We start from the raw sequence: 16,250 nt of genomic DNA, 5'->3' as shown, positions 1-16,250 counted from the left end.
AAGAAAAAAAACAATGTCCAGGGTGGAGCCCTGGACGTGCAACGTTACGCCAGCCCAGTGTCACAGCGGGCTGTCACAGCCGGTGGCCAATCAGGGCTCTATACGACCGCTGAGTGTGAGACAGGATTCACACCTCGGTGGGTCTTTGCCTAATAAAGGCACAGTGGTGGAAGAGGTACTCGGTAAAACAAAAGTAAGCAATACATACCACAGTTTAGAAACACTGGTAAAGGTATTCAAAATAGTACAATAGTTCGATGCAAGCATTGCATCGAAATATATATACTTCTCGCTCATAATGAGCTAAAGTATTGAAAATGTTTTAGAATTAGTATATACTGCAAGTGAGCTTGTACAGTATTGCCTATTTTCAAATACCTGAATTATAAAATAGGTCTTGAATGGCGAATGTTTCATACTAATAATTCATATCTGTAAATTGGCAAAATATTTCAAATATTTTTAGTGTAAAAAGTACATTTGCACGCCTCTGCGATGTAGAGGAGTAGAAGCACAAACTATCAAGAAATGGAAATATTCAAGTGAAGTAAAATATTTTTATTTTATTGGAGTACAGTACTTGACTAAAATGTACTTAGTTACTTTCCACCACTGCTAAGGCACTGTTAATCATGGATTTCACCCAGCTGTGTGGCGAGTTGTGCCCCACAACGGTCTGCAGGAAACTGGCAGACATCGAGACGAGGATAAAATAAATGCCTATACAGTTCACACCCACACGTACACCAAAGCACATACAGAGTGTTACACACCCACACTTACATACCAAAACACATACACACCCACACTTACATACCAAAACACATACACACCCACACTTACATACCAAAACACATACACACCCACACTTACATACCAAAACACATACACACCCACACTTACATACCAAAACACGTACGCCAATGGTACAGATAAACATTGGCGGAGCAAGGCAATTTATTTTTTCCCCCCTGAGTGCAGAGTATGTTTTGAATTGTTTACAAGGGGAGGTCACGCCTAATTTTTCAAAATCCCCGCAGTGTGATGGCAGCATTTACTTTTGCGCTTATTTTTGCACTAAATTTGCATTCAAGTGTGGCGTCTTTTTTTTTTTATCAGCTTGCGGAGAAGCTGAAACGTTTTCAACTTGGGGTGTTTTGACGTAACCTGACGCTGCCAGATCCAAGAAGCTTGCTACACAAATTTGTTTCATAGCTTATTGGGATCTGGGATCGCGGAAGCAAATTCGATGACGGGGCTCTTCCTTTTTTTCAAGATACTTGGTAGATGATTGGATGGGACCGTCTGTCTATCACCGTGTGGGCGTGCAAACACAACCAATCATATTGACGTGTCTATATAGCTTCACATCCGGTTTCGCACATATCCCGCCCTTAGCTCACGCTGATTGGTTCGGTACGGAACGGATTTGTGTCAGCTCAACTCCCTGAGAGATCCCAGATGAGTGCTGTGTTGGGGAACATGGTTACCCAATACCGCCCCCATCTGGCAGCGTCAGGTTAGTTTTGACGGCCATGGGTGGAAATGCGTGAAGAAATTGTTCTTCCGGCATGGCATGGAAAGGAGTGGTATTTGCATTTCTTCCACCATGTAGTAAACGCTGCATTCGTGGTCTGGAGAGGGCAGTTGTTTTACAGACGGGTAAAAGGGGCAGGGGCTGAAGCCCCCTTTCAGTGGCGTGCACAGATAGATACTAGGGGGTGCTAGAGCACAGCACCCCCTGCCCTTTTGGCAATTCTGCTAAAAAAAAAAGAAAGAAAAAAGTATTTTTGTTTTTTCTTAATTTGTAGTGTGTGGACCATGGTGGCATTGATCAAATCTTGATAAAAAAACGCTTCTACTATATTATTTAGGCCCCCACAATCTAAAGCTATATGTTTCTATGTCAGTGGTTCTTCGAATAAAGAAAAATAGCAGACCTACAAGCTCGTAGCGCGCCACTCGGTGGCGCGCTATGAGCTTGTAGATCTGGTATTTTTCAATAGCTAAAGCACCAAAATGGGTTCCCGCCCCAAAATGCGCTGCACAAGGTGCCCTTTTTTTTCACTTGAGCACCTGCCCCTCTAAATGTCTGTGCACGCCACTGCCCCCTTTGATGTCTATGTGTGCACGTCCCTGCGCCCCAATAAATAATGGACCTTGATATGGAAAAGGGTTGAAACCCACTGGGTGCAGGTCGATAAAAGGGTTGAAACCTTAGAGTATATATATTTATAGAGAAGGCACCCAGAGGAAATCTTGAGGCGAAATGGACATAGTGGCCGAATGAAGGTATTGCAGCCTGGCCCCAAACACATGAACGCGCTGTCCGTTGACTATCATTGTGTATACGTTCACGACGGACGACGCTCGTGCGCGTTCAACGGCAGCGCGTTCATGTGTTTGGGGCCACTCACCATTGCAATCCGTCCCAGAATGCACTCTGTTCCTACCAGGAAAGGAGGAGTGAATCCGCCTCATGCGCTTTTGAGCAACTCAATGCAAGTGGATGGGAGGAGAACTCGGGTGTCTTCTCTATAGATATATATACTCTATGGTTGAAACCCACTGGGTGCAGGTCGATAAAACTGCTCCAAGTACAGTTTCCACTCGGGCCCGTTTTCACAAGAATAGAGGGTTTAAGTGGTCTCACTGCATACTGTATGTGCAGATATACTGTACCGATGCAGCCCCATTGAACAGAAAAAAGATCACAGATATCATCACCAAATGAAACCTCGTCAAAACACACATGTCAAAAGAAAGGAAAAGGCATTACACGGAATTGAACACAAAGAAAGGAGATCTGGCACATTTCCGTCTGAGGTTTAATGTGTCAAGAAGAGTGAAGAGAGCTGTGATTTGGATGAGGGAAAGAGTTAGGGGGAGAGAGAGAGAGAGAGAGACAGAGACAGAGAGAATGAGTTAGTGAGTGAGTGAGTGAGTGAGTGAGTGAGCGTGCGTCAGAAACTGTTGTGCCAGAAACAGAGAGAGAGAGATAGTGTTGCACTGTTGCCTGCTAATAACAGAGAGAGAGAGAGAGAGAGAGAGAGGCAGGGGGAGAGGGGAGTTGCACCACTCAGTTCAAACGGGTGTGATTTTTTTATAGAGGGTCAGACAGTAGTCTGACAGGAAATGGGGGAGAGAGATGGGGGAGTGACATGCAGTAAAGGCCGTCGGGATCGGGAGTCGAGCCCGCGGCACACTGCCAGACTGGATTACCAGCAAAGGTGCCTGGACCGCTGAGCCATGGCCCAGGCCGAGAGAGAGAGAGAGATGTTTGAAGAGGCAAGAGGCTGCTGTGAGGAAGGGAATGATCCAATCACTGTGCAGCGTCAATGGACAACACCAGGACAATGATCCAATCGCTGTGCAGCGTCAATGGACAACACCAAGACAATGATCCAATCGCTGCGCAGTGTCAATGGACAACACCAGGACAATGATCCAATCGCTGTGCAGCGTCAATGGACAACACCAAGACAATGATCCAATCGCTGTGCAGCGTCAATGGACAACATGTAGGAAACACACCATGGATACTGTAGTGGCTTTTGGTCAGTGGTTGTCAAACATTTTAATGTCAAGGTCAAGGACCCCCTTAACTCTTGAGAGGGTACGAACGGAAACATTTGGTTCCATGTGTACACTCCCTTACAGACCTGTAAGGGTCTGTAACTACTTTGTATCCATTGTACGTTTCCTAACAGGAACGGGCTCAAATGGAAGGAAGCTAGAAGACAAAACAGCGATGGTCCGATCGTGACAGAGTTCAGAGATGTACTGTAGCTCAGGTCTAGATATGGATACCACGAATCACCTTTAGAAACACTTGCAAAATGTACGAGGAACAGAAACCGGAAGGACTCCAAATCAAATGAAAAACACGTGGTCGAACAGGACAAAGGACTCGGCAGACAGGCGATCTCGTCCGGTCAGATTAGGAGAGGGGAGAGTATAAAAAGCTAGATTCATACTTTGCGGTACGACAGCATCGCACAACCGAACATAGCTGACCTACAAGCTCACAAAACGTTTGCGGATGCCAGTTGTTCTCAGCTTTCTTTCTGGACAGGGTACCGCTATCTTAGCAGCGGCTGCACAGCCCACCCATCTGACCACCAGGTGGTAGCATAAGCAAGCCTTGCCGAGCCATGTGGCCCATAGGGTGTATGAGGCAGCTTAAATTATTTAAGTGCCATCTACGCTTATAAACATAGCTAGGCTAATGGGAACTATTTATGCCAGCTACGCGTATAAGCATAGACAACCGTTTACTCCATATATGAAAGCACCGTCTGTTTACCTTTTAGCATTGCTCCGGCTAGTATGGAGTGGACTATGGACCTCCTCTTTCCCCACCAGCGATGCGTTTTTTAAATCCAGCTCCGTTGAGCCTCCATTTTATCCGATTTTCAAAGCGAAGGCACGTCTAAAGACCAGAGGTGACCAAGCTTTTGCTGTCGTAAAGCCCCCAAACTGTGGAACGACCTCCCCTCCCATGTCAAACTGTGAAACGACCTCCCCTCCCATGTCAAACTGTGGAACGACCTCCCCTCCAATGTCAAACTGACCCCCACTGTTACGGCCGCAGGCCTATATATATATATATATATATATATATGTCTTTGTCTGCGTGGTGCGCACAGTGATCGCCCCCTTTGCCTAACCCATCCCTGTAGGTCCGTCAGCGCAGCCATTGGTGGGGAGCATTGCCGCCGCTCCGTTGTTGGTCGCCCGCTCCGCATCTCGCTCCTCCAACCAGCTTCTACACCTGCGCCCACCTGACGGCATAAAGGCGCCCTGAAGCTTTCACTCACGGCCGCTGTCCACCAGTCACTCCAGAGTGGAGCAGGCTAGAGGCAGCGCGCCCTCCGTGCAGCGAGAGAATGCACGGAGTAATATTATGGACACCTCCGTATAGCAAGAGTTGCTATGCGGGATGAGTGTATTGTGTAACCTGTTATAAATAATGTTATCACCTGTAGTATTTCTACATTCTGAGCACCGGGCCACGGAAGCCTGCTTTTTGTACAGTTTGTTAGATTAGATTAGAGTAGGCAATAGTAGGGCACTGTTGTCACTTTATTTTCGTTTGTTAGGTTAGTGTCTAAAACTCCAGAGGTTAGTTTTAGTACGCTTTTGATTATTTCCCTTAGTTGCTCCGTGTGTCATTTATGTTTGTAAAAGAGATAATGTAATTCATTTGAATACATGTAAATATATCTATTGTTACTATAATTTGTATGCCACAGAATAAGGAATAAAACAACTTTGGCATTTTACCACCTTGCCTTCCAGACATAATTTAAATCTCGCCTTAAGACCCACCTTTACACCTTGGCTTTGAATTCCGTTTGAGTTCTCTGTGTTTTTGTTTGGCTTTGTTATGTTTTTTCTGTTTTAGCTTTACAGTGTATTTAGCTTTTAACTTTCTGTACAGCACTTTGTAAACCCCCGAGTTGTGAAATGTGCTATATAAATAAAGTGGATTGGATTGGACTGTAGGTCGGCTATTTCCAGTGCGAGACACCATCGTGTTGACAAAACATAAATGAGACTTTAGGAAACTGGAGGGGCGTGTGGAAACATAAAGAAGGCAAGCCAGAAGAAATGAAACATAAAATGTCAAAGGGAGGAAATTCAAATGAACAGAAAGGTGGAAATAATAAAACTTGCTGGCTTTTGGCCTACCGTACCAAGATCGGTCTTAAGATCGGTTGGCAAACTTAGCTTTCTGCCCGGCCCCTTTACTGAAACAAAAGAAATAGGAAACAAAAAGGTACCGGTTAATCCACTCAAATGAAAAAAATAAAATAAAATAAAATAATTAAAATAAATTAAAATAAAAGAACTAACCAATAAATAAATGAATAACTAATATGCTCAATGAAGTAATAAAACAACAACACAACTAAAGCAAAGTTAAATAACTCTGGAACAAAAACATGCAGACTGGGACATGTTGCACTTGTCAGGCAGCGTTATGCAAGTCAAGTTTCAAAAGGCATGCTCGTTTGTTATCCCAGGCCAGCATTCCATCACGCAATCATTTTGTTTTTATTTATCCATGTGACATATTCTTTCTGTCTCTTTGTTCAGATCTGGAAACCCCTTTGTCAGGATAAGTTCTGTGCTGGAGTAGAGACTCAATAAGCCTGCTTTATGCTTTGGTGACAACATGTGAACGAGCGTCGTGTCATCGACTGTTTTCGCCTAACAAAGACTGTTGACAGTAATTGTCTCAAAAAGCCGTCAAGCTTGGCTGTTAGATGTCTTAAATTTAGATCCCCAGCCTGGGAGGGCTGCCGTGGAAACACACATTAGATCCCCAGGCTGGGAGGCCTGCCATGGAAACGCACATTAAAAACAGGGGTCAATGCCAAAGTCAGTACCAGTGTTGATTTCGTCGACTAAAACCATGAGAAAAATGTAGCTATGATGACTAAAACTAAATATATTGACAATTTCGTCAACAAAAATACTAGACAAAAATGTTAGGAAGTGACTAGTGGACAAGAGATCCAGTATAAGTAAAAGACACAAGCCACTTTACACTTTGTTGCATGCTGAAAATAGCAGATCTACAAACTTGTAGATCGGCTGTGTAAAATCTGTGAAAAAGATACATTTTTGCTGACTAAATCAACTGTAGATTTAGTTGACTAAAACCTTATGATATGTCGTCGACTAAAACTAGACTAACACTAAAACATTCAAGGTGACTAAAATGTGACTAAAATGTAATGGAAACTATTACAAAAGACAAAGTAAAAATCTAAATGTGCTGTCAAAATCAACACTGGTCAGTTGACGGCATGATCGGCATCACAAGTAAACATTGGAAGAAACAAAATAGTCGGGGACACATTTTGCAAGCATTTTGCAGTCGGAGGCACTGCAAAGGTACAGGTTGACAAAGATGGTTGTTCACGTCCCCCTTTGTGTTCAAAGGAGAGGGTTTACCATCGTCTCTTTGTTGGATGAGGAACCTGGCATTATGGAAGACACAGGACAATGTTTTACACTGTTTCTCTCTCTGACGACCACCAATATAGTAGTACAGTATAACTTACATACATGTATACATACGTTACGTTACCTGTTACCCAACCGATATTGAAACATATCGTAATTATGTCACCATTGACAGCCAGTTATAACCCGACTTTAGTATTTAATTTCAATGTTTTACAGAGAGGCTGATATTTTAAGGTTCGTAGCGGTCGGCACTAGAAGGCCATTTATGGCCTACTTGTGTGCAACGCGCAAGTAGGCACTCGACAGAGTGCAGTTCTAGTTTGTGTTAATAATTTTCACTGGTTCAAAATGGAAGAAATCCACAGACAGACTTAGAGGGAGGGCAGAATCCATTTCTTGCGACCGACGGCCGTCGCGACGGACCTGTCCGTCGGGGGGTCCGCCGGTCCGTCGGGGGGTCCGCCGGTCCGTCGGGGGGTCCGTCGGTCCGTCGGGGGGTCCGTCGGTCCGTCGGGGGGTCCGTCGGTCCGTCGGGAGGTCCGTCGGTCCGTCGGGGGGTCCGTCGGTCGGTCGGTCCGTTTTTGCGTCGCGACCGTCGGTCGCAGGGTTAGGGTGGATGGATTCTGCCCTTGCTGCCCAAATGGTAACTCTGTCATTTCTCTACCGTTTTGGACGGGGGTGGTCTCTTTGGAATCGTGTGGCCCCCCTGGAGGTTTCTATGGGGGTCTCGAGGTTCGGGGACCCCTGGGGACCCCCAAATGGTAACTCTGTCATTTCTCTACCGTTTTGGAGGGGGTGGGCTCATTTGAATCGTGTCGCCCCCCTGGAGGTTTCTATGGGGGTCTCGAGGTTCGGGGACCCCTGGGGACCCCCAGGGACCCCCAAATGGTAATGTCACCTGTGGACACTAACTGTAATTGTCTCGCTGTCTCGCTGCTGCGCTGCGCCGCACAGACAGCAGCTTGTGTCAGTTGTGTGTAACATGTGCGTTCGTGCCGTGTTGCTGGTATATTATTATTATTATATTTTTTGCGCCGCCGCGTTGTCTCGCTGCTGCGCTGCACAGACAGCAGCTTGTGTGTAACATGTGCGTTCGTGTTGCTGGTATAGATATTATTATTATTATTATATATCATATCCTCCTTCCCAGCCTCCCCGTCCTGGACGGCGCAGAACAGCGTTGGATCGCCGGCCGCCTATCGTTGATCGCCCGCCGTCTCCTCGAGGACCGCCGACGCAGATGGTTTACTGCTATATGCCATAGTGTTTATTATAGCTACTATTATTATTGGGCATTTGCTAACTTAACGGTGTGGCACGTATTATTGTAGTGTACAGTACATTGGGTACAGCGGTCATTCAGGCTTCAGAGGGCTGCTTACAGGGGTGGAATATTCTCAGGGTTGGCTTCACCTGTCTCTTAGCGCCCCTATATTGGTGAACACGCATGTTTGTATTTTACTGCTGTGATTTTCGATAGAAGTGTTATCCTATTTTGATATAGGCTTATTGCAGTGATCGTTGGTGTGCACTTGATTTGCCGTGGCATCTTTTGTGGTCGTGTGTACTAATGTGTATACGATAATCGATAATATATGTGCACTAATCAATCTTTGGGCTGCTTAGGAGATTGGGTGGGAACAAACACTGTGCTATTATCCAGATTCCTGAGGTGGACATTTCAAGAGGAGCTTGTGATTATTGCTTGCCTAGGAATAGGATACAGTGTGTTAAGTTATGAGAAGTTCTGCAGCTTACACGTTGCATTCGGAGAAAAGATTAGATCCATTTAGCCAAGCATGGCATATTTATTATTATATTAAGGGCTCCCTGTCACGCATCATTCTCACGGTGACAGACCCAATACAATACAATCACTGAATGAAAAAACACCGGTCCGCTCCACACACAGGCAGTGGTCATGTGACCCGAGTTACCTGATCACGCCATAGGAGACAAACATGCATCCCATACCTTGCGCCTTGGCGCCTCACAGTGGCACAAGCACAACACTGCATATCACACAGAACAGCAGTACAGAATTACACACAATACACAAGTGAGGACATACATCCCGTCAAATCTCAACACAGTGCCTATTTATATTGCTATTTGCTACGTTTTAATAATTGCCAGTCATACAGTATAAATTGCCACATTGTTATACCTATACATTTACGTATTTTACTTGTATAGTGTTATATTTGATATCCTGCTACATGATTTTATACTTACCTGTTTTATCTCCGAGCTTATAATAAACTTTGTTACTTTTCTATACGACCTGCCTGCTGCTGAATATATTCAGAGTATACTCTTCATTAGCAAACTGTAAATAAAGTACTAAACGAAGGAAAAACCCCCGCGGGGATAACTGACGTTATAAGAAGATAACGCCCCTGCATGACACCTCCCTGGCCACCGTATAGCGCATTGACAGGTCTGTCTGTCTGTCTGTCGTAGCATGCAGATAGACAGATAGGGGGGGGGGGGGGCAGTTTGACAACAGCGGCTGACACATGTTCATTGATGATGATTAATAGGCCTACTGTATATGCTACTGTGCTGCTGGATCGTCGATAAATGGACTATAGGCCTACTGGACTTTGATGTTATACTGCACGGATATAAGCGAACCAGTTTATCAATGTTGGATAGTTGGATACCTGCATGCGCTCTTTGCATGTGCACGGCAGATGGAGAGAGAGAGAGAGAGAAAGAGAGAGAGAGAGAGAGAGAGAGAGAGAGAAATGAGCTCCGTTCATTGGCTTTATAGGCAAGTGCAGAAGGTTTATAACGACAGGTGCCCACCTTAGAGTAGCCTATATATATTAACTTATTATTATTTTGCCAGCGAGTGCTTTGGCTCTTGCGCGGAGTTGACGCCGTTGTCTATAGGCCTACGTGCCAGGATGATTTTAAATAAATATGTCTCTGTCTCTGCGTCTCTAGAGCTATAAAATATATAGCACACATCATGTGTGACACATGTGTGCACATACACACACACACACACACACACACACACACACACACACACACACACACACACACACACGCACACACACACACACACACACACACACACACACACACGAGATTCTGACAGAATGCAGCGGCGCATTCTTAAAATAAACAGATATACAAGCTTATAGTGTACCATAGCGTACATACCAGCATACTTACCGTTCAATAATAATTAGCATGTATTATTATTAACGAAAAACAAACAGTTTTTTCAAACAGTTGTTTGAAACAACTTCTGATTAGTTACTAACTTTACTAGACCAATTTAAAATAGTATTAGATGTTTTTCGTTAATAATAACTTATGCTAATTATTACTGAACCATTTTAGATGTTTATATTTCACCAACAGGCATGATATGAATTTATAGGAATAATAGGCCATCAGTGGCCACCGGTCGACTCCATTTTGCGCATTACGGCGCCTAGATTGAAATGACCACATTAATCAACAATAGACCATACTGTTCATTGAAAATAGCTGCAAAATCACTATAGTTGTGATGGGATAAAGTAGACCTTTTAAGTATAGTTACCAAGTAGGCCTACCATTAACCCCGCGATGCTGAGCGTGTGTTCCAGCTAAAACTAAGGGTAGGTCTATAGATTTTTAGGGTTAATTATTAGGACCCGATTTTTAATTTCATTCAGAGGGAGAGTCAAGGTATATATTTTATATATAGTGAAACATACATTTCATCGATATCCTTCATCGTCTTCATTTCTTTCATAGTTAAAGCAATTGCTAAGTGGTCTATTGTCTAAAAAAAACACACACAAGCATGAACAGTAGACATCTATTCATCATTATTTATTTCAAATCAAAATACAAACCACTGTCACCAACTCGTCTCGAAGTTCGCGCACACACACACACACACACACACACACACACACACACACACACACACACACACACACACACACACACACACACACACACACACACAACGAACGGTGTGGTCACGGTACCGCTGGCTGGCCTCTGTTTTAACGTTAACGTCAAAGTCCAGTAGGCCTATAGTCCATTTATCGACGATCCAGCAGCACAGTAGCTGTATACAGTAGGCCTATTAATCATAATCAATGAACATGTGTCAGCCGCTGTTGTCAAACTGCCCCCCCCCCCCCCTATCTGTCTATCTGCATGCTACGACAGACAGACAGACAGACCTGTCAATGCGCTATACGGTGGCCAGGGAGGTGTCATGCAGGGGCGTTATCTTCTTATAACGTCAGTTATCCCCGCGGGGGTTTTTCCTTCGTTTGGTACAGTTTGCTAATGAAGAGTATACTCTGAATATATTCTTTCAAATGAGGTTTGGCCTTATATCAAACATACATGCTCAGTATTTTTATTAATACATTTGCAACTATTTGAATAAAGGTTGTATATCAGTGAAGCCACCACAGCTCATGAAACATAATAGGCTGCATGGCTAACAGGGCTTAGTGCTTCCCTATACCATATCTCTCCTTTCTCTGGCTCTATGACTTATACGCCCATGAAAAATGGAAAATATAAATTTCATTGAGTGTATACCATTTGGAATTATACCAATCGGTTGAGATTTGGCAGATTATAGCCAATGTTAAATATCAACTTTTTGCGCACGGGCCATTGGGACTGTGGCGGCGGTGTTTTACCTATAGGACCTCTGCTTGGATTCATGGTGAGTGCGCACCGAAAAGTAATTGGAATATATTTTTCTTGCCACATTATAAACAAGTTTACTTTACCTCCTCACTGTCCTCAGTGTTTGGGACGGGATGTAGGCCTGTATCATGTGCTGTCTGCGTGCATATAGCGCTGCGCTCCAGTGAAATTGTCATTGCTTGAGAAAAACGGATAAGGGCAGCAGGCAGGTCGTATATAGAAAAGTAACAAAGTTTATTATAAGCTCGGAGATAAAACAGGTAAGTATAAAATCATGTAGCAGGATATCAAATATAACACTATACAAGTAAAATACGTAAATGTATAGGTATAACAATGTGGCAATTTATACTGTATGACTGGCAATTATTAAAACGTAGCAAATAGCAATATAAATAGGCACTGTATCTATAGGCAAGCAATAATCACAAGCTCCTCTTGAAATGTCCACCTCAGGAATCTGGATAATAGCACAGTGTGTAATAATAGTAGCTATAATAAACACTATGGCATATAGCAGTAAACCATCTGCGTCGGCGGTCCTCGAGGAGACGGCGGGCGATCAACGATAGGCGGCCGGCGATCCAACGCTGTTCTGCACCGTCCAGGACGGGGAGGCTGGGAAGGACAAGCTGCTGTCTGTGCAGCGCAGCAGCGAGACAACGCGGCGGCGCAAAAAATATAATAATAATAATATACCAGCAACACGGCACGAACGCACATGTTACACACAAGCTGCTGTCTGTGCGGCGCAGCGCAGCAGCGAGACAGCGAGACAATTACAGTTAGTGTCCACAGGTGACATTACCATTTGGGGGTCCCTGGGGGTCCCCAGGGGTCCCCGAACCTCGAGACCCCCATAGAAACCTCCAGGGGGGCGACACGATTCAAATGAGCCCACCCCCTCCAAAACGGTAGAGAAATGACAGAGTTACCATTTGGGGGTCCGTGGGGGTCCCCAGGGGTCCCCGAACCTCGAGACCCCCATAGAAACCTCCAGGGGGGCCACACGATTCCAAAGAGACCACCCCCGTCCAAAACGGTAGAGAAATGACAGAGTTACCATTTGGGCAGCAAGGGCAGAATCCATCCACCCTAACCCTGCGACCGACGGTCGCGACGCAAAAACGGACCGACCGACCGACGGACCCCCCGACGGACCGACGGACCTCCCGACGGACCGACGGACCCCCCGACGGACCGACGGACCCCCCGACGGACCCCCCGACGGACCGACGGACCCCCCGACGGACCGGCGGACCCCCCGACGGACAGGTCCGTCGCGACGGCCGTCGGTCGCAAGAAAATGGATTCTGCCCTTGCTGGAGACTTAAGCGTTTCAGGTTGGTATCCCATCCGTCCATCTTCCCCGTAGTCGGGTCACGGGGGCAACAGCTAGATAGACATAACTAACTGAAAGCATGAAGCAAAAGTCCTTAGTGTTAGTCGTTAGTCAAAACAGTAGCAAAAATAGCAGATCTACAATCCAGGTGCGCAACTAACCATGACACAGTCAACACGCTTGCGGCCCGGGGGGGCCTGCAGTGAGCAGCCTGTGTGGGGCCTACTGAAGTCTCGCTACGCCACTGCTACAATCTCACAATGCTTGTAGATCTGCTAGAGCTGCTAAAACTATAATAAGTGCAAGGTGAGCTTTGAAGCACTATTGCGCCTTGGTTACTACTGTCAGAGCATGGCAGCACCGTGTGGTTAGAGAAGGAACAGCCTTGGTTACTACTGTCACAGCATGGCAGCGCCGTGTGGTTAGAGAAGGAACAGCCTTGGTTACTACTGTCACAGCATGGCAGCGCCGTGTGGTTAGAGAAGGAACAGCCTTGGTTACTACTGTCACAGCATGGCAGCACCGTGTGGTTAGAGAAGGAACAGCCTTGGTTACTACTGTCACAGCATGGCAGCACCGTGTGGTTAGAGAAGGAACAGCCTTGGTTACTACTGTCACAGCATGGCAGCACCGTGTGGTTAGAGAAGGAACAGCCTTGGTTACTACTGTCACAGCATGGCAGCGCCGTGTGGTTAGAGAAGGAACAGCCTTGGTTACTACTGTCACAGCATGGCAGCGCCGTGTGGTTAGAGAAGGAACAGCCTTGGTTACTACTGTCACAGCATGGCACACACAATGACAACATCTAGTGGTCAGCACAGCTCACAGAATGGAAAAGGCCACGAACTGTACGGAACGGACCAGGGTTTGGCACAACAAACATCACGGGAGCCGCCCGCCTCTGGGCAGCCGAGGGGGGTGGGGTGGGGGGGGGGGGGGGGGGGCAGGGACGTGCAGAGAGTGTTAGAGGGTCTTAATCCTGTTAAGAGGGCACTTTTGGACAAAAATAGCGCAAATAGCAGATATAAAAGCTCTCAGCGCGTCGCGCTGCGACACGTTAAGAGCTTGTCGACCAGCTATTTTCGTGTAACGCGACATGGATTTCTAAAACAAATTTGTTCGACGCAAAATACTGTGTTCACGTTCAGGCGATTTCGGAGGAAAAAAAAGCAATTCTCCTCCTGAATGCTGCCTTCCGGTATGGCATGGATGCTGCATTCGTGGTCTGGAGAGGGCAGTTGTTTTACAGACGGGTAAAAGGGCAGGGGCTGAAACCCCCTTTGATGTCTGACGTGTGCACGTCCCTGGTGGTGGTGGTGGTGGGTGGGGGAGGGGGGGGGGGGGGGGGGTGGTGGTGGAGAGTCTACATGAAGCTGCGACAAGACGAGGCCTACTAGAAACACAGTCTGATTGCATGCACCGTCCAACATCAAAGCACCTGGTTGGTCCACCAAAACACTCTGCCCTGCCCCACCCCCAATCCCAAACAATGAAAGGCACCCCAAGCAGAATGACGGAGCGAGGGACAACAGCATCCGCTGGACAACATGGCACCCCAAGCAGAATGACGGAGCGAGGGACAACAGCGTCCGCTGGACAACATGGCTCCTCTTACCATTGTCCAGCAGGTAAAAGACTGGACTGCAGTGGCTGTGGCCTCTCAGCCCGGCCCCGTGGCCCTCGGGCGGGACGCGGGGGTCATTGTGTAGGGAGGTTGGGTAATGAACTGAATAGAGGAGCCCACAGAGCACACACACACACACACACACACACACACACTTTTCAGGACAAAAGAGGGGGGTGAGAGCAGTGTTTGATATAAGACGGAACATGTTCGTCGACTACCTTTTTCCACTGACTAAAACTAAATGGAAACTAAGCTATGATGACTAAAACTATATAAGACTATAAGACAATTTCGTCAACAAATAAAAACTAGACAGAAATGTTGTATGCTGAAAATAGCCGATCTACAAGAGGCATTGTGAGCTTGTATTGTGAGCGGCAATTTTCAGCAAGTGTAAAATCAGCCATTACGAAGACGGCATCAAGGCCCGCCAAAATACATTTTAGTCGACTAAATCAACTGTAGATTTAGTCAACTAAAATCTTATGATCAAAGCGCCTTCTTGATCTGACAATCTCATAGTTAACAATCTCGGCACAGGCTCAAATTCAACCCCAATGCTGGCTGTTCAGTTCCCCATCGCCCTGTCCCTGTCCGCTGAGAAGCTGCTGTCTAAATATATCACGCTAGGTCAGCTAGCCAGCGCCACTATGCCACAATGGCAGCTCATTAGCCTGTACGTCTCACTAACAAACCTGGTCAAACAAGGCTACCGGTATGTCCACCCACTATAGACGTCAAGCTGTCTTTCCACAGACGTCTGTGTGTGTAAGCCGAAAACACACACAATATAACAACGCAAATATAACAAAGAAAAGGGAAATATGAGACAGAGGAGAGCGACAACTTAACAAGAGAGGACGGTGGACTTCAAAAAGGCGCGTCATATTGAAGGGGCTTAATGACAATAGGAGGACGTCTGTCACAGTGGAGGAGGCAGAGAGAGAGAGAGAAAAAAGGCTTGTCTCGATGATGTCAGGGTTTTCTTTAAAAAGCTGTGGAGTTAGCGGAGCAGGCGTATGACAGGTGTATGACAGCCAGACATAACTCTAATGGCCTCAGAGGGGTGGTAGAAAACAGAGGATTACGAAACCGCAAGTTGCTGCTATCGACCAGAAGAGCTTTGTAACGCTACTTGAACGTTAAGGTTGTTTACAACACACAAAGGACCAAACAACTCCGTGCTCCGCCTTGCTACTCTCTTCTTGTTCTGCACCAGGCAGGATGATACATTGTTAAACTGTAATTTCCATCACAGTTATACCCTACAATTCACATGCCAAGCGACTAATCTTACTCCGCAAAAACTGTCTCCACTGATAACACTAATTGGCCAACTTTTGTCTTCCTCTCTGAGAGGCATTTGGTTAATGAAAATGGACATGACTCGATAGAAAAGGTGTCCCGCCTGTGTCCGTCTCATTCAAGCCTTGTCTCTCCATCTCAGACGTCCTTCTCTATCCCTCTCTATCTGACTAATTGACAATATGACAGGCCAGTAATGGAATGTCATGACCGTGCCCTGGGTCACTCTGCCACGGCATGCTTCCTTCACTGATAATAGACGCTGTTTATCGAGGAGAACAAAAACAAGACCTTTCACTTGCAGTCTCCTTC

At 46.0% G+C, this 16,250-nt stretch overlaps 1 protein-coding gene across 1 annotated transcript in view; it reads right to left on the bottom strand.

Annotated features, from left to right (window-relative positions):
- Nucleotides 1–16,250, bottom strand: part of stxbp5l (syntaxin binding protein 5L) — a gene marked incomplete at its 5' end in the record, with an annotated part of 281,832 nt that overhangs the window by 19,713 nt on the left and 245,869 nt on the right. Inside the window, 2 exons of the mRNA XM_083777165.1 lie at nucleotides 5,700–5,753; nucleotides 14,622–14,732. Of these exons, the coding sequence (XP_083633291.1) occupies nucleotides 5,700–5,753; nucleotides 14,622–14,732 (165 nt within the window). The remainder of the gene's footprint in view (nucleotides 1–5,699; nucleotides 5,754–14,621; nucleotides 14,733–16,250) is intronic.

This window comes from Protomyctophum parallelum, assembly GCF_964188405.1.
Source record: "Protomyctophum parallelum genome assembly, chromosome: 11".
Taxonomy (NCBI): domain Eukaryota; kingdom Metazoa; phylum Chordata; class Actinopteri; order Myctophiformes; family Myctophidae; genus Protomyctophum; species Protomyctophum parallelum.
This window is presented reverse-complemented; position numbering and strand designations above follow the sequence as displayed.